Source organism: Candoia aspera, chromosome 1 (assembly GCF_035149785.1).
Source record: "Candoia aspera isolate rCanAsp1 chromosome 1, rCanAsp1.hap2, whole genome shotgun sequence".
NCBI lineage: Eukaryota > Metazoa > Chordata > Lepidosauria > Squamata > Boidae > Candoia > Candoia aspera.
The window spans coordinates 176,708,962-176,732,360 of record NC_086153.1 but is presented as its reverse complement, the minus strand read 5'-3'; the positions used below and the strand labels follow the sequence as shown (position 1 = coordinate 176,732,360).

Below are 23,399 nucleotides of genomic sequence, written 5' to 3'. Positions count from 1 at the left end.
TCCACATTTCATTCTTGTTGGAGGACTGTGCTATCAGTCAAAACACAGGTCAAAAATTGCCACAATTCCCTCAACACCTCCTATGCTTAAGAAAGAAGAAATATCCCAAATCCCACATTTTTAAACAATTACATCACCTCTGATCAGACCAGCAGAGAGTCCTTTTCTGGTCCAGAATTACTTAATACATAATGCTGAAAAATGCTACACAAGGATGGCTGCATTTATGACACCGTAAACCATGTATCATGACTTAACAAATCAGTAACCGAGATTTCATGCTGGTTTGTAAATTCTGGCTCCTTGGGGGTATAATGAATCATAACCCTAGTTTAGGACTTGATGAATCTCTCTTCCTTTCCTGCTTTGCTTGCCTGCTTGCGTGAATTGAGAGGGAATTAAATGATATGTGCTCCATGGTTATTCTGTGTTGAGGATGTTCTAAACATTCCCTGGAATGTCCTGGATGGAAAGAAATGAAGGAAATGCTCCCACCATTTCTGCTTAACACCTGGCCTACTCCCAGAATTTGGTGCCCCCTGATTATCCTTGAGGAATATGGCCTGTGTCTTGCAATTACAACCTTTAATAAAATTATTTTTTTTTAAAAAAGGAATATGGCCTATGTCCTAGCTTATGTGACAGGCAAATGCAGCCAATATACTTGCACCTTGTAATAGTTTTTGTTAATCCTCTCCGAATTCTCTTGAAATAAAAATATGTTTATGTCTCCAGCAACCCCACCCTTAGAAACCCAATGAAAATTCCAAAAGATTTATTGCCAGAAAACTAGTGCCCTTTCCAGAAGGCACCATTCCATCCAGAAGGATTGGTGCCTTCTGGAAGAAAAACAGGATCTTCCCCAGAATGCACACATTCCCCAGCTATACTCCCATGAAACGGGCTAGTCCTGAGAGCCTGAGTGTATCCATGTCGCTGGAACCCACTGAGGCTCATCCTGGGCTTGGTGCACAGCAGAGAGTAACTGCAGGCAGGCTTCCTGTAAATTGTCATTCACAATCACTTGATCAAAGAATTGTCCGAACTGAGTTTCCATTTTTTTAGCTGACTCTTCCATTTCCTGCAGATCTTCTTCCTGGAGGGAGATCACAGTAAATAATGAGCTGACGTGGTTGTACCTGCTGCTTCGTTGCTCCAACTTACTTCTGGAATGCCTATACAATATATGGGTCATGTTAAAGGTAGGGATTGGTGGCTTCTATAGCCTTTTTTCCCTCCCCTCCCACTGAATGTCACCAGCTACTGTAGTAGAAAACATTCATCTAACAACGGCAACTGGGATTGCCACAACTGCCGTTGTAAGCTGGCACAGTCACATGATGTCCCGCTTTATGACTTAGTCACTTAGCAGCGGAGATGTCAGTCCCAATTACCATCATTAAGCGAGGACTACTGTAGATATTGGGGTAATCTACCTTCCTGAGGGTCACCTTACTGGACCAATGGTTGGTGAAGCATGTCAGATTTGATACAAAACTATCAGGGTAAGAGAAAACATGATTTCACTTGGGTATTGCTAAAGATGACTTAGGCTTTCTCAGACAGGCTGGAGATCAGATGAAGGCAACATCATGAGGACATAGCAAAGAAAATGGTTTCTGGGGCATAATTACTGTATGCTGCACTTAGATGCAAGTGAGAAAGGCTCATATGCTGGATTTGATACATTATACAAAATCAGGTCAACACGTGTTAAAATTAGTGCATTATTCTCCTGAATTCATTAATACTTGTCAAAGTGATAACATAAGTCAATGTTTTATATTTATGTTTTGTATTTTTTTTATCCTGCCTTTATTTTTTTTTATAAATAGCTCAATTGCTTCCTTTTTATAACACTGAAATGACAATATTTTCACCCAGAAAGCATGATCAGAGTGGTGAGTATGGCTAACATAAAGCCATGCAAATCTGATTGCTAATTTCCTCCTCCCAAATCTCACCTTAAATTTCATGTTCACATAATAGTCTGTGATTATCCTAGCATTTTTCCGAGTCTGCTTCATGCACTTCACGCTTGATGGTTTAATAAATATAATATAGGGTTTCAGTTCATGAGTACGAACAAACTGAATACTCTGCAAGATAAAAAAACAAAATCATACAAACTATACTTATCCTGCTGGTTTTTGTGTTAAAAACAAAAAACACTGATTAAAAGATAACAGCTATAATTCAGAAATAGATAGTTTAGTGTATTAACTTAATAGGACTGGTTTTAGAATTTATAATAATTCAAGAATATCTGTGACAAAAATTGTCTGAACAGTGATAATTTCTGGTCCATACTTTGTTCAGAAACTATTAATTACAATTATATTACAATCATTATCTTTAACACATTAAAAACTTTAAATGAATATTATTTCTATTCCTGATATATTTGACAGTATATATTTATGTACCCCAATCACCTTACTGTACAGTTTTTAGCTTACTAAAATATACAGTCATAGGCCAAATATACAGAAGTAAAAAAAAATACATTACACTGCATCCAATTAAAAAAGAAAAAAAAATGATTAATGTCTGCACAAAATACATCTAGAAAAACAATCAGGTCCAAAAATTTCTGATGGACATAGTGATGCTACAGAATTTGGCTACAGTTCTGGAGACTTCCTAATCATGGTCATTTAGTAGATAGCGCATGACTGTCCTATGAAAGCAGTCTGAATAGTTTGTAGTTAGAGAGGAGTTTAACTCTGCCCTCCAAAAGTGGTAGGGCATTTCAGAAGCACACATATTACTGTCTCAGTCTGAGCAGATACACAAATGTTCTTGGTAAGGGATACCATTGTATCTGCCCAACAGTATAACTGAGTGGAGAGCATCCAAATATGCCGATGTGAAGGCCCTTCTGGGAGATGGGGCTAATAAATGGTACCGGTATTGGGGAATTGTAAAAGGTGAGTGCATGAGCTCATTGTAGCAGACAGGAGAAGTGTTGGTTCTGCCTCTTTGTAAATTAAGATCTAAAATTCTCTGCTTGAGCAATCTCCAGGCTTCATCCAAGCCTAACATGAATAACAGACTGACAGGTGAACCCACAGTCAGCCAGACTATCCGTTATTTGTTTCTTCCAAGAAGACTATTTGGGCTAGTGATTCACCTCTCCAAATTTGTTTAAGCCAATGGTAGAGTCATAATTGAGCCTCAACTGAGATAAAACCAAGTTCTAGCCAGAGAAGCATGTTAGCAACAATATAGGGAATTTGGAGTAAGAATCTCACAAATTTAGACTGTACAGCTTCTAAGGCACAGATAATCTTACAAATGCAACATTGTGTACCATACAACAAAACGCTTGGCACTTTGACTTTAAAAAGTTTAATTGCTGCAGGCATATAGTTGTTACCCTTATGGGTTGAATATCTAATGAACGCAGTAGACGCTGTTTGGGCTTGCAAAGCAAGGTTTGAAGAGTGAAGCTTCCAAGAAGAAATTGGCTGAAAATAGATGCTCAGATATTTGAAAGCCTTGACCTGCTCAAGAGCCGGTTTGGTCTAGTGGTTAAGGCAACAGGCTAGAAACCAGGAGACTGAGAGTTCTAGTCCCGCCTTAGGCATGAGAGACAGCTGAGTGACTTTGGGCCAGTCGCACATTCTCAGCCCAACTCACCTCACAGGGTTGTTGTTGTGGGGAAAATAGGAGGAGGGAGTAGTAGGCATGTTCGTGGCCTTGAGTTATTTATAAAATAATAAAGGTGGGATAGAAAATAAATAAATTTGGTAATTATTGATCTTCCAGATGTGGGGGTGGTTAGTGCACTGCTTGGTGCCAATTGCCTTATTTGAAGAACACTGAAGAAATGTTATTTGAATGTATTCATTTATTTCCTATAGTGTTCAAGAGAGAGCCAGTTTGGTATAGTGGTTAAAGTACCAGGAGGCTGTGAGTTCTAATCCCGCCTTAGGTACAAAGCCAACTGGATAACTTTGGGCCAGTCCTTATCTCTCATCCCTAAGAAGAAGGCACTTCGGAAAATTGCCAAGGAAACTGCAGGGGCTTGCCCAAGCAATTGCCAGGAGTCAGTGCTGACTTGAAGGCACCAAGAAACAAAAAGCATTCAAGGGCAGACTCAAGATTGGTCCCTTGAACCTTCAACATTATGGGTTCTCCGCCACTCACATGAGGCTCTAAATCTACTATGCAGATCTTCCCTTCATCAAGCACCGCATGTACTGCATCAATACTTGTCCCGTAGAGATGTCCCTTGTACTCTCCATACTCCAACATTCTGCAGATGTGGTAAGTAGACAGGGAGATGAGCATATCTCAGACCAAGGACTGTAAAACAGGCTACGTATTGAATATCTTTTCTTATAATGCCAAGAGAAAGCATGCACTGCAGTTCAAGCAGAATGTGAAGGGCCAGCAGTCCCATTTAGATATTTAGGGAGGCAGGAACTATTATTTAAACATGAAGGAAAGGATTACAACCTTTCTCTCTTCTCCAAACTTTCTTTACTGCTGTACACTCCTTTATTTTTACTTAGGGGTTGTGAACTTTTCTTCTTTTGAAAGCCTCATTATTTGGGGGGAAATGTATTGAGTGGAGGGGGACTGGTGCCAGAGATGGGAGGCTTTTTACTCTTTCTGCTGCATTAACTATCTGTGTCTCATCTGGACTGCCAGATAAGACACATATTTGCTTGAATAAGGCTTTAGAAATTACTCTGATGGCCATAGGTTGCCTCACTCTGCTTTAAGAGTTGGACTGAGGGAAAATTGCTTAATTTCATTTGTTTTGTTTGTTTATAAAGTGGGATTTTATTATATGCATTTAAAATAGAAGAAATAGAACCTCTCCCATATTTTCTGGGTGCTTAAATACATAGAACTGCTGAGCAAAGGTCTCCCTGGGGACTCTGTAAATGTGAATACAAGTGGTGTTTTAATTTCTACACTGAAGACCTAATGGAAGTTGGGTTAAAGGTAAAAAGGATGGATTGGGGCACATAATTTACACATCACAGGAGGCCCCTCAGAGCTAGGATGTATCTCCCAAATATCCCTCCCAAAGCTTGGAATACTGACAGCCTCTCTTATCTCTTGTTTCTGACCATCACTTCCACCCCAAGTTTCCTCACAACGCTTTCCCACTCTTGCCTGGTCAGCTCAACAGAGTAGACCAGAACTAAGAAGCCAATGTCATACAGGTCAGGACTACTGTTACTGTAACAGAATCTTGCACATCGCAATGTGCTTCCCTCTCCCTCCCTTTACTCTGTACGAACTAGGTTTTCTCACATTATTTTCTTGCCCTGGGCAAAAGCCCCCCTTGTCTGATGGTTGCCTTGGGTGTGGCTCTTCTTTCTGTCCTTCAAGGCCACTCGCTATGCCCTCTGCATGCCTTCGGTCACAGAGTTTCAGTTACGGCCATGCCCGAATATCTGAGTAGGTCTCCAAACCAGCTGTGGCTTCATGCATACCTATTCCACCCTGTGCCTTCTTCCTTCTTTGCTTCAGCCCTCCCATGCCCTTAATTGAAGTCAGTGCTGACACTTTTTTCCTACCTCCCTTCTTTCTTGCAGCAACATATACATTGTGTGCATACATGTGGGTGTGAGAGGTGGAAGATAACAGCTCTGTCTCTTCAACCCTCTTCTCCATCCACTGCACCTTATACTAGTTTTGCTTGCTTTTTTAAAAAATCAAGTCCCACATATAATGCAGATTGGAGGTTTCTTTAATGACTGGCTGAAGGGGAGGAGCATGCAAATCACTGTGTTTTCAACAAGGTGAGATAAGGAGTAGACTTGACAACTCCTTCCCACTGATCCCAGTGCAAATTCCTGGTTTTCTATTGTGAGGCACTAAAAACATAAAAGGGTCGGGGGGCGGGGAATTTATTGGTTTAGGGAAGAGACTGGATTATTTAAAGGTTCCTTTCCAGCCATGCTGAGAGTTTCAACTCCAAACAGGAAGGTTGTTTTCAAATCCCTGGCATGTTCACTGCATATTTGAAGGGTCACATTTCCCTTTCTCATTACATGTTTACCACAGCGAATACTAGTACAACGTTAATATACCAAGATGCCAAGTATGACCCTCTTATTTGTCAAATAGGAAAATGGTGGCAGAAATAAATCTTTAACTATGCTGACTGGCTGTCCTGGTGTCTGGGCACAGAATTTTGAAACTTGATGAAAGAAGAACGATGTGAATCTAAGAACCGATTACCTGTTATTGTATACCATATTTTCAAATGTTTCCTTTGGTACATAGTGATATTCTCGACCATTCTCTTCATAGCTCTTTTGAGCACGGGTCGTATCTGTTTTTAAAAAGGACAAATTTTGACTATTGCAATATATTTAAATAGTTACTGGCAGACTTTTAGTGTATAGCTAAGTACTTAATACTATACTGGGCTGCTTACTTGGGATATACATACATAGGTAAAACAAACACCTTTCCAGGGGGTCCTCTTTTTGTAACATCCAGATACATTAACCCTGCTGTGCATTATTGAGAAAGCTGCCCCCCGAAAATGAGAGGATTACTCCAGGCATGACTACAAAGGAAAACATGTACACCCTAACATTCTTTCATGCTCTGTTCCTGCTAAGCTAACTTATTTCAAAAGAGTGGAAAGGCCCATTCACATTTTAAATTATGAGTTGGTGCCAGATCAGTGATCACATATGTCCTGTTTTAAATACAAGAAAGTGAACATGTTGTTGGGCCAGTGACTGATTCCATTATTAATACTGTATCATTTCAACTGATTGCACAAACTGATTCGGAAGGTTTCTGAATTCTACATGTTACAGAGTCTTCTGTTTTTTCACATGTGGCACATGTACTCAGCTTTTTTGGACAATCAAAGTAGAGCATGTAAAGGAACAATTTTAAAGAAAGATATACTGATTGAATTTGCTTCCCATTCTGAATGCCTAATGAGAAGTGAGTACATGGTCCTATTGAAGAATTGAAAGTACCAGTGGGGAAAACTGCAAGCTTACTTTTTATTTAGGTGGCAATCATCACTATCTAAACCTATAGTGAGAAAAGCTTTGACTTTAGGGTGTATTAAGAAACTTCTTTCCCACAAAAATCTTAAACTGATTTAAAATGGTTGGAGGTATTGAGAACAATGCCATCTGAAAGTGTCCTTAGGTCTCCAGATCTGTCATAAAATGAAAGATACACTATTCTGAATCCTCTCTTAATTTGGGGAAAAGTCAGTGGTAACTATGAATAATGGAAGGCTGATATGCAGACCAGAATTAGTGAAATTCTGATGTTCCCTTCCATTGGTATGATTTAAGATTTAAAATATCACATACGTGGCACTGCATTTTGAAACAGGTGAGGATTTATACCAATAAGTTGTCTCCGTAGTTCATTCACTCCAACACCCGAAGGACCTAAGTATTTAATGAAAGAAACAGTTAAGCACTGAATGGAAATTCTATACCACCTAATATTAAATGTTATTGCATTACATACTACAGGATAGTATGTTTCTTTGACATTTTCCATAGAAGAAACATAAAACAAGGAATACAAATCAAAGTTTTCTCACTGAATTTTGAGGACCCAGTCCTACAAAGATGCAAGTTACTTACATATTTTTTAAACTATTGTACTATGACAAGATTATTTTCTCTTGAATTAATGCAAGTTTTCTCTCTTTTATGCATTATGTTCTGGCCACAGTAATCACTTTTTTAAAAAAACAAGGAGCAGTTTAATCGTCACAACTTACCTATTAGTACAATTAATCTGTTTCGATCACCAGGGTGCCTTTGATATCTCACCACCTCCTCATAAGGTGCCGCAACAGCACTGCAGCAACCGTTGAGACAATGTACATAACATGCCAGGTGACTGTTGTTGGATTTCCTACGACACAGACGCATACTTTTCCGGAACCCAGCTGAAAAAGGTAGATCTTTAAAAACTGATCCCTGAACCATATAGTTGGGGCATTTCAGATATTTCCTTCCAATGTGCATTCCATGTTTTTGAATTTCTGATCCTCCCTAAGATCCCATTATTTCCCTCACACCCTGCACAGGCCACCAAAGTTTGGAGGCTGATGACTGACTTTGGTTAAAAGCGAAGAAACAGATTCTCTGGAAGATACAAGGGATACCATGTCTGCTACTTAGGGGCATTAAGTAGAATAAGTTGGTTGCAGATTCAGGCAGCAGATTTTTGGTGCTATGAAGGGGTCAAAAAAGATTACATATTAAAGATTTTCATTGTTGGGAAGAAGTCAGATATACTTGGGAGTTGCTGTTTTGCCACTGATTGGGTCTTCCTGAACTAACCTTTCTGCAGGGGAAGGTTTACGCAGGATCATTCAGTCATGGAAGTTCCCACTTGCCTTGTTGTAAGTTGCTGGATTTTGTTGCTTATTTCAACAAATGTGATAGAATTCAAATTCTATGAGAGCACAAAATCCCAACCTCATTCTTCTTCTTCTTCTTAGCATTCTTCCCGCGCTATGGCAGGGTCCCAAAATCCCAAACTCATTAAAACTGCATATTAGTGTTAACAAGTTGGCTCTTGGTAAGCACCAGATGATCCAGATAAGAAGCTTTACTAGTGTGGAAAAGCCTAATTTCAGTTCTGTGTTAGCACCAAGTGACTCAACATTAGGATAGCTCCATGGGGGAAGGGCAGCAGAAGTTTACCATTTCAGTGAGGTCAAGGCCACAGTTCAAACAATTGTCCATAAATCTGTCTAAACTACTTCGTTCAGTGAATCTGACCCTCATCCTCAGCCATTCATTTGGATATTCTTTCTATTGCCTGATTTTTTTTTCCCCCTAAAACATCAACCTGCTGTCCTTCTTTTCTCCTTTTTGTTCTGGAGCAACAGAAATATGCAACACAAGCAAGGGACTTTTGTTACATCTGTCTGTGACTATTACCAACTGCTTTACCTCACAAGGAATGCCTTACCTTTGGATCATTTGATGCTTACTAAAAGATTGAAGTTCTAAAGTGAGATGCGTATTTTTTTCAAGTTTAATTCCTGTGATTTTTCAGAGTGCCACTACATTTATCTAAGTAAGATCAAGCAATAAACTTAGTGTGGTTTTGAATGGTTCTAACTTGACAGTTTTCACATCTCCACTGTATTTATTTTGGAAAGTAACCTGTAATAAAATTCTCTTGACTGTTATCAATGGCTCCACATGAACTCATATGTCTTTCTAACTTAACTGTTAGTCACAAGCTTCTAAAAGTGGGGAAAAATTTATCCTTTTTATTCATAGGAAGGAGTTGTGAGGTGGTGTCAGGGAAAGGATATACAGGACTTCAAAAGAGTACCTAAATTTGGCTTCTTTCAAGCCTGCAGAGCAATAGCAAAGTGGAAGTAAGTAAAGGAATACTTAGGAACAAAGCTTCGATACACACAACTTAATAGCCCAGTGATCCTGAACACTGATTCTTCAGTCTCAGAACTAGCTACGTACTAATGAAGATCGGCTGACCGGATCCAATAAATTCTTCCTCTTCTGAAATGGGAGATAAAGATACAAAATAGAGAGTAAGAACTGTAGCAATGTCCTTATTCTTTCATATACAAGAAATATAATTTTAATTTGTACTAATATCATCAAAAGGAAAGACCAATTTACTAACCCAGCATTCAAAACAGGCCTTTAAAAAAAACATGAGCAGCAGAGGTCTTTCAACAATAAATGTTAAGCATTTGATTTTTAAAATATTGTCAAGTTATTCTGTGATGTCAAATTAAGACACCACCCTCTTTTGATTCTAGTTTAGGTTTGTTATTCGTGGTGAATAATAGTTTTCTAAAGTATACATTGGATCAATCTATATAGAACATGGTATGTGGGATCCATTTGCAGTAAGCACATCTATAAAATTAGTTTACTGATTGTAGGTTCAAAGACTAAAGGTGGCAGTTGAATTTGGAGAGGAAGCGGGAGAAAAGGCGGTAAAGTATGACCCTTCTGAGCTTCCAAAGCCATAAAAGTGCTGATTCCATAATGGATGATACTGCCTGTTGGCTCACTAGTATTCAACCTGTGTAATTTGCTATCATAGAGCTTTCTTTATTAATATTCTTTCCCCATAGGGATCCAAACTCTGTATGTTTCCCTGGATGAAAGCCACAAATGACCTGGAGGAGAGCAGGCGTGCCCAGCAAGTTCATTAATCACATGATTCCTGCCTTTTCTGGGCAGTGGAGAGATTTAATCCATTACAGGTAGTCCTCGTTTAGCACCCACAACTGGGCCCAGCAACTTGGTCATTAAACAAAGCTGTTGTTAAGTGAAACCATGACTGTGCTTATGATCTTTCCTCAGCTTTCCTTTGCTTTACAGACCTGTGAAGGTCATCAATGTGAGGACTGGTAGTAAACTTACTTTTTCATCACCATTGTAACTGCAAATGGTCACTGTATGAGGCAGTCACTAAGCAAGGACTACCTGTATTTGATTTCTTTGCACAACAAACAGCAAGCAACACTAGCTGGGAAGGCTGCTTTAACTTCATATCAAATATGCCGAAGTGGAAGGACATTAACACACTGTAAGTGTTTCCATCCTAATGTCTTCACTCTGTAATTAATGAATATAGCAAGAAATCTTCTTGATATATCAAAAGAAGTAAGTGTAGCATCTCATCTTATACAAAGAACACTACATTCAGGATAGTTGGTTAATTCATAAATGATCAAATAGGGTTTCAACGCCAAACATGTCTTAACATCCATCCTATAGAGTAAGTCAACTGCATATATTTATCTGTCCTTGCTAGGAGAAGCACATTGATTAGTCAGTATACACAAGCCCCCAATACTTTTAGTAGGATGTAATGATTAATGACCTACTTTTTCATGAAGTGATTAGTTACCTATAATTTGAAGTCTAGAAGATAAAGAAATAAATTACCTTCTTTAAGTTCCTCTGGTATGTTGCATAAAATGGAAGGATAAGAAAGCTCAGATTAAAAGAGTTCAAATCCACTCATGGTATGACTGAAATGCATCACTTCAATCTGCCTGAACAATCTGTAGGAAAAAACCCTCAAAAGATGCTTCACAATAAAAAGCAGCTGCTTTTTAAAGGATTTCTTAGGAAAGGTAGCATAATACTGTTGATATTTGCAACTATTTTTAATTTCTCAATGTGCAGACAGATATGCCTCTGGTCTGTACTATTTTTGATTTTAAGATGCAAATTTACCCTGGTAGGGAAGCATCAAAATGGATCCTCCTTCATCATCAAGAATAATAAAGTAGATTAGTCATTCAATTATGTTTATGCAATGTAATCTCATTAGCTTCCAGCTGTCTTTTCCGTCTCTTGCATAGCTCTACAATTTTCACTGTAATTCAAGTTTGAATGATTGCTTGGGGAAAAAGAAGCCAATTTGTTTCACATTTGCTAGACTTGGTAATAAAAATACCCAGACTGGCTCAGGAAAGATCTGTCATAAACACACACACAGACATAAGGCATAAAAATGGAACATTTATTTAATCCCTATATTACATAATTCTGAGATTCTTACAATTAGCAAAGAACATTGCAGGAACTTACCAGACTCAAAGGTCTCTTCATCTTTCAAAGTCACCCAGGGAGCAAAAATAGCAAATGAATTTCATTTCAGTGCTACCTTTGTCAAAAACAATTACAACCTAAGACATCGGAAAGGATTTCCCATCAACACAGGAATAGGAAGATGCAGTCAGATGCTTATTTCCTCTTCTAATCTCTGTTTGTAAAACCAAATTATACATCCATAGGGCAGATCCATGACTGGTGTTTACTTAAAAGCACTTGGGTTCCAAACTGGACGATGGCAGAGGCATTAGGGAGGAGGGGAGACTTAATCCACTTCCCTCGCATATCTTATCTCAGCTTGAACTGCATTCTGCAGACGGTGATAGATCTTGTTGGGGTCAACAGTATGACATAGGCTTTGGTTATTGCTTGTTATTGCAACATGAAAAATAGAAGGACTGCATTTACAAAAATGGCCTTTTTATTAGCTCAAGAGCATTCCTTGTGCAACTCTAACAAAAGTGAATCAAAAGTACAATGAATAAATCCAAAAACAAAGCAATAAAACTGTTCCAAGTTACAGAAGTGAAAATCATAAAACAGGATCATGACAAAAAAGCCAGAGGAGAAGCCGCAGAACATGGCAGCATGAGTTAAGTCAGCACGGCAAATTGGTAGGGAGCTCTCTAAATTCAGCACCAACTGTGTCTAAGGAAGGAGCTGCATCATCGGGCTACACAAATGCAGCTTTCTACATAGATGGTTCTCTTTAGCTGAAGCAGCAGTTGGTGTGACTAGAGTTATAGCTCTCTCAACATACACACTCTGTAAATATTCTGCATACCTACTAGAGGTCATTTTGTTCAACTCCACTTATGAATGGGTCTTCTTTTTCATCTCCACGTTACATATACTGGGATTTTGAAACTGCACTAATGAAAGGCACAACTCCCATGCATCAAAACTAGAAATGATTACCTGTTTCTACACACTTCTCATCAATCTGCATGTCACCTTCTCCTAGGTTGCAGACGAGGGAAAGGAAAACATGTGTCAGACTCTCCAAATTTTCAGAGCTCTCATACAAAGATAAAAACAATAACTTATCTACCCCATAGTCATTTTTTATCATACTTCTCTACTATCACATATGGTACCATGATGTACAACATTGTATAACGACTTTCTTTTTACTAAAGCAAAGATTATTCTGGTGGCCATCAGCTGGAATGTAAGTGGAAGAATTTTTGGATGGAACAGATCAGGACCAAAAAGAGGCTCATCTGAATGCCCGTTTGAAGTCTCCAACACTGAAAGGGGCAAAACAGACTGACTTCTCTGCCTTTGTTGCAGCCACACAGAAAAGGCCATCGTTGCTTTTCTGCACTTTCACCAAGATGTTGAAGGAAGATCCGGAACAGCTTATTGATTAAACGAGCCAGGATGGGGTTAGTCCCACGGTGAACGAAGGTGATCGGTGCCTCCTTGCAGTTGGGATTCGTTTCCTCTGAGGTAACTGTAAAACCTCTTTCAGGCTCTACAATCTTAAGTCAGTCTCCACTTTCCCATTTCTAGAAAAAGTGAGTGATCTTGTCCTCTGTCCCCGTGATCTGTTTCAGTGGAAGCACCGGAGCAGCTGGGTGGACAGAACGGTGCAGGAGGCGGAGAGCAAGAGGGAATCTTGTTGCCCGAGATTTCCAACTCAATATTGCTAAATGCGGTCCTGTCAGTGAATAGAAAAGCCACTGAGGGGAGAACAATGAGGACCGCTTTACCTGCTTGGTTGCGTCATTTCACAGACAATATTGTCCAAGGGTGGTGGTGAAAAGACACTTTCACACCGTTGCGTGTGTGCATATGTATCTGTGTATCTGTGTGCACACACACATAGATAGTCCTGGCTTATCGGCCGCAATTGGGACCAGCAACTCCATCGCTAAGTGACCTGGTTGTTAAGTGACTGCAACAGGCATATGACCTCACTTCTGTCACAAGTCACCACTGGTTGTTAAGTGAGATCTCACTTGACCGCAACTTGCGATTTTACTGCCGGCTTCTTCACTGCTTGTTGGAAGCCGGCTGTGAAGTGTGCAAATGGCGACCACATGACCACAGGACACTGTGACAGTCATAAGTGTGCAGACTGGTTGTAAAGTTTTTTTTCAATGCTGTCGTAACTTTGAACAGTCGCTAAATGGAGTCATTAAGCAAGGACTACCTGTATATGGAGGACAGGTCAATTTGCTGTTGAAGGGGCTAGAGAAAATAATTATGGTCATTTGTTTTGTTTTCTGTAAATAGTACTTCTAAAGGTGCTTGATTAAACATTTAATTCCATGCTGGATATGTGTTTGTGGACTTCTATGAAATTGTGTCTGTGTGTCTGTAAAATTATTATTAGAATCAACATTTCAGTGTTAAAATATGCATTCTTACCAGTTTCAAAGAAGTTTTAAGACACTAAAAAGCACTTAATGCACAGAGAGCAAGGTTACTTAATTTGTACATATATTAATGAAATAAAGGTACAGGTATACACAGACACACACACACACACCATACACTAAAATGGATTACAGACAGGGAGAAGCTAACTAGGATATGGTACAACAGGGGCTTAGCAGAAAATAGATTGGGATCAACTGGTAAACTGGGGACATTGTAGGAAGAGAGCTGTGTTAGTTTAGGGTAACAAAAAATCAGGAGGAGTCTGGTAGCATATTTTCTGACTAACACATTTCATTAAAAGGCATAAGCATTACCTTCTAAGTTAATGTATTTTAAGGCTCTGTTAAAAGCCAAAGTGGAATCTGTTAGTCTGAAATCTCTCCATATCTGCTATAGAAGCATTTTTAAGAACATACTTTGAAAAAAAAAATCCCTGTCATAGAATTCAGGGTGATGAAAAGAATGGAAAAAGACAACTTTCTCTTTTTGAATTATGCTTAATTCTTTTGAAATCATCTAGTTGCCACTGTATTACACCATTTAGGCAGCAAAGAAGGAACGTCTGGTATAGAATATTCCTCCAAGTGGTATAATAGGAGGAGGAAGGAGTATTAGGTAGGTTCACCGCCTTAAGTTATTTATACAAATAATAAAGGTGGGATAGAAAATAAATAAAGTAAAAAATAAATAAATATTTGAAGAGAGAACCATTCAATTATGAGACGAATTCCATCCCTGCCTTCTCATAGTACTCTGAATAGTATATCTCAGAGAGAAATATACAGTCTTAGGGCTGGTCTGGAGAGTTTAGCTAATGAGATATTTATTTATTTATTTATTTACTTTCTATCCCGCCTTTATCATTTTTATAAACAACTCAAGGCGGGGAACATACCTATTACGCCTTATATAGAGAAGTTTATGGAACCCAATTAGCAGTACTTACCTTCTTCCACAGTATTCACTATTCATGGCAAGTTCATAAAAAAAGAAAAGAAAAAATATATATACCATCAGGGACATGAATGAACAATTCTGTGCCTAAGTAAAAGGCACAGAGATTATACTGATAAAGTTTATATCTTTTTTAAATAGTGCATAGCAAATGATATCCCAATTGTTCTCCCTTGTGATTAAGACTATAGTCTTAGGTAATCCTGCTCCTAGACTGACAGGTTTGTTGACAGTTTTGGAATTCAAACTATAGCATTTTTGGTCCTAAATCTATAGTTGTCTAATTTGTGCTTTATAGAAATCATAGAGTTAGGGAATAATATTAATTACAGAAACAGTCCCATGCATACCTCATCATCAGGAATTTATTATACTCACAGATTGTTGACTTGAGGCAAGTGTGGGGATGGAAGGGCTGAGACCACCAGAATTCTCTTTGTTTCCTAGACAGAAGAAGGGGACGTTTTCTAACATTACAGTATTAGAAAAATATTTCAATAGAGACTGGCTAGATTAGGGATTCCTATGGTCTTATGGTGAATTTCATGGCTGGAAAGGAATTCAAAACCAAATTTCCCCAAGTCTTACTTGTATACTCTTAGCCAGGATGACTTTCACCTGTTGCTACCCAAGCCACATCCTCATCTGGCTCCAGAAGTGGACACGTACCTTAGAGGAGAAATTCTGTCTTGGAGAAAGGAAGACTGACTCAGCTGGCTGAGTGCAGAGCCAGATATTATCATTCCCCCTTTCTTCCTCCTCCTCCTCCTCCTCCTCCTCCTCCTCCTCCTCCTCCTCCTCCTCCTCTTCTTCTTCTTCTTCCTCTTCTTCCTCTTCTTCCTCTTCTTCTTCCTCTTCCTCTTCCTCCTCTTCTTCTTCTTCTTCATCATCCCAAGATTAATCGAGTTCATGCAGAGAGGACTGTAATGCCTCTTTCAGCAAAGCTCTCTTTTAGTGAGATCTCCTGTATTCCTCTACATCCTAACCAGTGCTGGCTCAAGAGTATATGCTACCTCTGGGGCACATTGATTGATGGTGCCACCTCCTGCTGATGCAAAGATTTGCATTTTTACAATGATTTGGAAGGAGGGGTAGTATTGGCACCCCCTAAACTTTGGCACCCTAAGCCTGTGCCTACTTGCTTTAGCCTAAAGTTAGTCCTGATTCCAACAGGTGCCTTCCCAATGGCAGCACCTGCCCTGTGCAGCAGCATCCACCTGGAGATTTGGATGGCCTCAACCTTGCTAGCCTTTCACAAGGCATTGAAATCGTGGCTGTTTCCCCAGGTATTTGGGTCAGGTGGTAGATGAGCTCTGCTACTATTGATGGTGAGTAGGGTCAACTGTTTATCCTTGGGTGCTGGGGGCTATGTTTGGTGGGTTTGTCTGTTTTAATCCTTAAGCTGCCCAGAGTCATTTGTGTGAGATGGCAGCTATATAAATCATACATACATACATGCATACATACATACATACATACATACCTATCTATATGTCTCACTCGCACACTCACTCAGACTGAAGAAAACAGGAGAAAAAAAAAGTCTCTTAGGAGGATTTGACCTTTGTGGTACAGAGTCTAATTCTGTCCAGCCTATTGAAGCCTTCCAGTGGGCAAAGACCATCAACCATGCTCTGCACAGGTGCTGGTTGCCTGAGGATAAGGAAGTTGACTCCACATAGTGAAGTCACATCAGGTTTCATTTACACATTATCAACCACTGCAGGATGTTATTCCAAAGCACAGAGATACAGGAACCATCCTTATGGAGCAGCTACCTTTCTTGCATGGCAAGATGGGAAGGCTGGCTGAGAGGGAATTATAGATGGGAAGAAGAGGACCACTACTGCAAATGGGTTTTAGAATTTGCCCATAGCCATGTAAGAGGTGTTGATTGTTATTTAGTTAATTTAGTGAGATCACCTATTTCCATCCTTTTCTGCCATGGGGAAAGAGATACACTTTCCATTTTTATTCAGCAATGTATTATTTTATGTAGAAAACTTGCTTATAATTTTGGTTTATTTTAACTGCTTCAGATGCCAGTACTGCTTTTCTGTATGCTAATAAGAGCATCTTATACCAGTTGATTCCCAACATGTCACCCTTTAGCATAACTAACGACATCCTGATTTTCCATACCTCTTCAGAAGGTGGTTGGAAGGGATGAGTCCGGCACAGGCTTTGAGGTTGGAGACTTTCCTTGCCTGCCACCAGAGGACATCCTTTTGGTCTACAATCTGAAGAATCTCTCCCTTTTTAAATGGCAATCCTGCATCAGCACATGGAATGACAGGGTCCTGAAGTGGGCAGTAATCCCCCATTGCTCGCACATAGAACTGGAAGGACAGCATAGAAGGTTTCTTTTTATAACAGGGAGATGCATTCCATTAGTCGTGCAACTCTCAGCACGAAGACAAGGAAATAAATTTGTAAAAGTTTAATAATTGCAAACAATAAAAGGTCAGCTTCAAAAAGCCAAGACACCACTACAGTCAAAGCACAACGATAGATATTAGCTCGTAAATAGTAATGAGAGCATAAAACTATCTTGGAGGCCCATGGGCTGGCTAAGCAAGAAGCTGTTTGCACAGTAAAGAGAAGCCATCAATCTGCAAGCAAGGCAAATTTTTCTGGGGACAGTTTTGGCTGGGCAGTGATGGAAGACTATTTTTTCTGTTCTTATTCCTGTCTAACCCAACTCAACAGTTGGTGGAGTGCTTCACATTGGTCCTTCAAGGTACTTGTGAATTATTACTAGCTGTTGTGGAATCTTGCTCATGGCATCTTACTGATCACTGTGGAAATAAAGAAGATCTTTGGTTTGATCCAACAGACGGAAGGAATGATTAAAACCAAAACTTCTTCTCTGCATCAAGAAAGTTAATGCTAACTAAATGCTGACTCTGAGGGATTCCTGTATTAACCATCTGAAGCAAAGAAAATGTATCTATGCATTGCATCTTACTGTTGTTTGATTGCTGACGATTCGATCAGAAGCTGGAATCAGCTTGAACATGATGGTGCCCTGGGACAGAGCCTACAGGAATTCAGAAAAACAACATCTAGTGACACTTTGCCTACTTTTGTTGCAAACTAAATTTGATCATGCACACATTTATAATTCTGTGACTAGAATGCCCTTTTGACCAGAGGATAACATCCAAGATGATATTCTTTTCAGTATACAGTATATGTATATGCCTGTCTGTCTGTAAACATTAGCCATCAATTTGTGCAAAAGTAAGGAAAAGTGATTGAAAAACAAAGCAGCAGCTATTAGTTGCATCTGAGGAAGGAATTAAATTGCACAGTCCCTTGTACTGGCTTCTTGGGATGAACTGCCACAAGGGTCCTCCTTTCCCCCAAATTAATACGCAAACAGCAGACAGAAGCAGCAGATGGAACAATATATACACACACCTTGGAAGGAAAAAAGATTATTTCCTACAGAAATGGAAATATGAACATTTGCCTCCTTGTTCTTTGGGACAGTCAAAACAAAAGTCTGCAGGAGGGGAAATAGGACTGACAATCTGTGGCAATTGCTACATTGCACAGTTGTGAGAGGTCTATGAGAAATGGTAGAAAATGCTCACCCCTCTTTATAGCTCTTTCCTTCAGGCCATTCAAATCATAACTTTGGAGGATGCACTTTATGTTCCAAGCATGCACTTCTGCATTGATTACGTATTATCATTAAGGGGCGTTTAAAGAGTAGAAGACTGATAGTGGTTACCAGAATATGTATTACTTGCTCTGGTTCCAGGCCCTCCACGGGGATTCCGTTCACCTCTACAAGTTTGTCTCCAGCATATAACAATCCTGCAAAAAAAAAAAAGGCAACGATATTAAGCAGTTCGTCAGAGAACTGGAGAACAAAAATATCCTGGACTTCCAAGGAACACCTAGAGTTTATCTTCCCCAGAATTTAAAATGTTTCATTATAGACAGTTATGTGTCTGACTGTCCTAACCCCATTTCAATCAGGCTTAAAGCAAGTAGCCTTTAAGGAGGAAAAGCAGATTTCAGCTCAATAGCTTGCCCTCTCCACTTTGACCTCGAGGTGTGGAGGGCAGCTGAGAGGGCAGGAGACTGTGTGCTGTTTAGAACCCTGGATGATTAGGAGACTAAGTGGTGAAGTGGTGTTCCAGAAGCTATGGATACAGAAATCTTTCCATTATCCACAGTTGCTCCTGAATGTGATGAGCACAACAAGCTGGTTAGAGTTGGCCTAATGCATCTCCCCATGTGTGGAACACGACCCCCAACAGAAATGCTTCCAAGCCTTTCATACTATCTCCCAACCTCCTGCTTCTTAAAAGCAAATATGGGATAAGCAGAAGTAAGTTAATGATAATAAAACAATTTAGAATACCTTCACTAAGATTTACTAAGAAACACATTTAGAACATTCAAGAACATGCACAGAACTTTCCAAGGCACATATTAAAAATGATCCCCTGCCCCTCCCCAGTGATTTCTTAACTTTTAGATGCATTAAATTCACCTTACCACTTTTATCTGCCAGACCTCCATGGATTACTCTTGCTACCATAATATCTCCTGTTAGTTCATGGCGTTTAATAGTGGCACCCTGGGGAAGAGGAAGGAAAGGAAGAGTTGCTTCCTACTGAACAAATGAATAAAATGGGAAGAAGGTGCACACTTGATGAGTATTGGTACACTGGAAGCGGTTGTTGAGAAAGCCAAGCCCATCCTCTGGGAGTCCCCTTTTCGGGAGAGATGGGCAGTGGTAGAAATCCAAAAAATAAATAAATAAATAAATAAAATAAACCTAATAGACCCATCAATGTCATTTTCTACACTGATAACAATAGAGGATTGGCTTGCTATAGATCTTTTCTCCTACTCCATGGAACCGATGGGACTGCTGTAGGTGACATAAGCAAGTGGCAATATCTGACTAACAGTAGTTCATTATACAAGTCTGCATAGGTTTGTTTGGACCTGTGGACCTTACTCTCAGATAAGTGGTACCAGATTCTAGCCATAATTATCTTTTCCTCAAAAAAGAATTACACTAAACACCAAATAAGGCAGTGCTTTTTAAATGTTTCCTCCTCATGAATTCAACATCTCATGCTTGTGTCCTACACTTTTTTCATATTTTAAAGCAAACATAAATAACAATTCAAAGATGAAAGGAATGGAGAAGGAATATCAACTGCCAGTGAGACTCTGTGGAATGGTAAGCTTGCCATAGTCTAAGATGGCCAGCTGCCCTGAAGGAGCAGGAAGATATGATATAAATGGAAATACAGTAAACAAACTGAATGAATATAATTAAAATGGAAGTGAAATTGAACATTACAAGGGGTTGCTTGTTTTTCACCAGGCAGACAATCCTCATGGCTTCTTCATTTTCAGGGATGTTTTCTGACAGGGGTGGAAGCATAGGTTCGTAATCCTTCTGGGCCACAGTATCATGAGTTAATAATAAGGCCTGTGAGAAAGATTTGACATAGAGATGGGGTGAATAGAAGCCAAGTCATTTTTAACGTGGATGCTTGGAAATAAGATCTACAAGATAAATTCAACCGTCTAACAATTAATTTTGATTTTTATTTCTGTGTGTGTCCATTCAGCAAAAAAAAAAAAGTTTTTTTTCCCCGTATAGCATACAAACCTCACAACATTCAAGAATCATCAGTAATGGATGAATGGGCTACTTGAATTGGGATATAAATCCAGATCTCCTAGCTTTAATATATTATTTCCTTTCTCAAGTGTCAATACAATGGATTTGTGTTAGAGAAAACCATTCCCTGTGTTAAGAGATTTCAGTAGCCTCAACAGAGATTACTCTTTTGACATTTCATAGTATGGAATGATGGATCTTCATAGCCACTTCTAAACTCAGCTTGTTGTATCCCAGTTTTTTTTTTAATTAAGTGGCACTCCTACTATACCATGGGCCTGTCTGCAAAATTTGGAGCTTGAAAAAGCTTTTTTCAAGACATACTTAGTTCAAACATTCATTTTATTTTATTGTAAACCGCCCAGAGTCCCCCATTGGGGGAGATGGGCGGTGATATACATTTAATAAATAATAAAATAATAATAATAATAATTCAGTAGAAAGCACTGATCTGTACAATTTTAAAAGGCAGATGGAGGATTTATGGATTTCTCCTTTCTCAAAAACCTCTTACATAGAAAAAAGTAACTTGTCAAGAAGAAGGCAAGCCAAACTGTTTTCCAAAGGCTTTGTGGATGACCTTACCTGTATAGGTAATATGCAGAATGGGAATAAATGCATCTGCAGGATAATACATACCACACATACTAGGTAAAATTCTAGATGTTTTCCCTTCTTGTACTTTTTGTTCTTCTAATGTATGGGTTAATCTTTTTTTTTTTTAATTTAAAAGGGAGACAGAGTTCATAAGTTAAAAGAGAAAGACACAGAAGTCTTGGGGAGAGAAGAGAGATTATTTTGTCAAGGCCAGAAGAAGCTCCTGAGCAATAAGCTAGCACTGATATGCCCTTCAGATGGGTTGATTTTCCTTCCTGGAATTCTTGTTTTAGTAGCAATTTGTATCAGGCTTTTGGAAGCAGCCTGACTGGAAAGATTAATCACAAGAACAAGTCCTTTGAAGTTCTGATTAGAAGTTTCATTTAGAGGAAGGTTAAAGCAATAGCACAAGAATTCTGGCAGGTACTCTAACTTCCAGATGAGAAACTCACATCTAGACAAATTAGAGTGGGAAGATTCTGCCTCTTTTTCTTGCATGCTTTCTATATAAAGGGGAGCCAGCTTGTCTCTTTTGTGAGGGAGGGGCAGATTTCACCTGTTGATTGTTCTGAAAATGGTTATTGGACTTTTCATCAGTCTCTCAATTTGCCGCTCTGCTTCCTTTGGCTGATGGATGGGGCTAGTGTTTCCACAGATGAATGTGATCTAATCACAAATGTGATCAGAGTGTGCTGCTGTTTAGCTCTCCAGGCCCAAGGGAAATGTCAGTAATAACTGAGGTTTCCTCCTGCCAAGGAAGGGTAAATATACCTTCCTGCAACTCTTCTCTGCCCAATGAAAGGAGCTAGATTGGGTTCCACCTTGCTAAGGTGTTCTTCAAGAATGGAGGGAAACACGGCTCCCAGTACCACTTAATGTTTCTCAAAGTGATGAAATAATCAGTTGTCTGTACCAATAATCAGTTTTCAACAATGCATCTTAATAATCAAGGATCTTCTACTGGAGAACTTTCTCTTCCATGCTGAAGAATTTCAGGGGCCAATACTCACCCTGAAGTGTGGACCTTGTAGAAGTTGTCTTAGTTCTTTAATTTCTGGAGATCGTTGCCCTCCATGAAGCAACTCCACCACCTATGAACAAGGGAAGCATACTTCGTTTTGCAAATGTATAACTTAACTTATTGTTTAAATAGCACATAGATGGTTATAAACACTGATGTTTATAAAATACAATTATATAAAACATATAAAACACAAGAGCCAATTTGGTGTAGTGGTTAAGGCACCAGGCTAGAAACCAGGAGACCGTGGGTTCTAGTTCTGCCTTAGGCACAAAGCCAGCTGGGAGATCTTGGGCAAGCAAACTCTCTCTCAGCCCTAGGAAGGAGGGCATGGCAAACCACTTCTGAAAAACCTTTGCCAAGAAAATTGCAGGGACTAGTCCAAGGAGTTGCCAGGAGTCAAAAGTGACTCAAAGCAATTTTATTTCTGTGGAATGTGTAGTATTGAAAGAAAAAAGGGATCAGAGAAATTGCACTTAGGCTCTACTCCAGCAATCTCACCTCATGCATCAATGCTTGTGCCTGGGGCATGAATGGAACAGGTCTTCTTTTGATATATTGATGAAGGCATTCATATACCTAGGAATAGATGAAGTCAAGATGCTGCTGCCACTATGCAATATCATGATATTACAAACTTGGGACATAGTGCAAATGCCTGACTCTCTCCTCACCCAAAGTATGCATCCTGAATGGGCCAGGAATCAAGCCACATTTTCCCCAGTACGGATTCTACAAGGTTTGTATGTGAAATGGTAGGTGGGAATGACTTTGGGAGACAGGAGGAAGCGCCACAGACTAGACAACGGCCAGATAAGAGGCAGCTGAGCCCGCAGAAGGAACGGGGAGTGGCAAACATCTCAGAAAGGACCCTCCCTAGTTTCTTGGACTGTAAAGGTGGGGTGGGGGAGAGATGTACTTTCAGACTTGAAAGATTCTATTAATATAACCTTACAATAAAGTTAAAGCTAGTACTTCTGGGTATGCTTCTTGTCTGGACTACCTTGCAAGGTTGACAGTATGGTTCTTTGACTTATCCTGGCATTGAGCATTGTAGTGACTTAAATGAATTCAATTCTCTCTCCTAAACTGTTACCATAGTATGCTTCGTGCATTACTTGGAAAACAAAATAGAAAATTTTTAAAATTATGAGATGATAGGAACAACGGCCACTAAGAAAGATTTATAGTA

The 23,399-nt window shown here is 39.4% G+C and overlaps 1 protein-coding gene across 1 annotated transcript; it reads right to left on the bottom strand.

Annotated features, from left to right (window-relative positions):
• Positions 1 to 875: 875 nt before the first annotated feature.
• MPP4 (MAGUK p55 scaffold protein 4) lies at positions 876 to 22,753 on the bottom strand. Its single transcript, XM_063291836.1, has 19 exons — positions 22,709 to 22,753; positions 22,197 to 22,277; positions 20,263 to 20,394; positions 19,443 to 19,524; positions 18,667 to 18,752; positions 17,896 to 17,967; positions 17,070 to 17,266; positions 15,306 to 15,370; positions 14,920 to 14,937; positions 12,504 to 12,542; positions 11,562 to 11,582; positions 10,911 to 10,925; positions 9,462 to 9,503; positions 7,739 to 7,909; positions 7,317 to 7,397; positions 6,208 to 6,301; positions 4,153 to 4,261; positions 1,965 to 2,099; positions 876 to 1,096 (listed from the first exon to the last, which is right to left on the bottom strand). The coding sequence occupies exons 1-19, from the start codon at positions 22,736 to 22,738 to the stop codon at positions 905 to 907; spliced, it is 1,662 nt and encodes a 553-aa protein (XP_063147906.1). The 5' UTR covers positions 22,739 to 22,753; the 3' UTR covers positions 876 to 904.
• Positions 22,754 to 23,399: the final 646 nt, after the last annotated feature.

What these genes read in the sequence shown, in the direction of transcription:
- MPP4 (XM_063291836.1), bottom strand. Translation starts at nt 22,738, where the DNA reads ATGCCCCAGGCACAAGCATTGATGCATGAG. An exon ending in TACAAGGTCCACACTTCAGG is followed by an intron (nt 20,395 to 22,196) that starts GTGAGTATTGGC and finishes TCTTTCTCACAG; the next exon opens with GCCTTATTATTAACTCATGA. An exon ending in TGAAAAACAAGCAACCCCTT is followed by an intron (nt 19,525 to 20,262) that starts GTAATGTTCAAT and finishes CCTCTTCCCCAG; the next exon opens with GGTGCCACTATTAAACGCCA.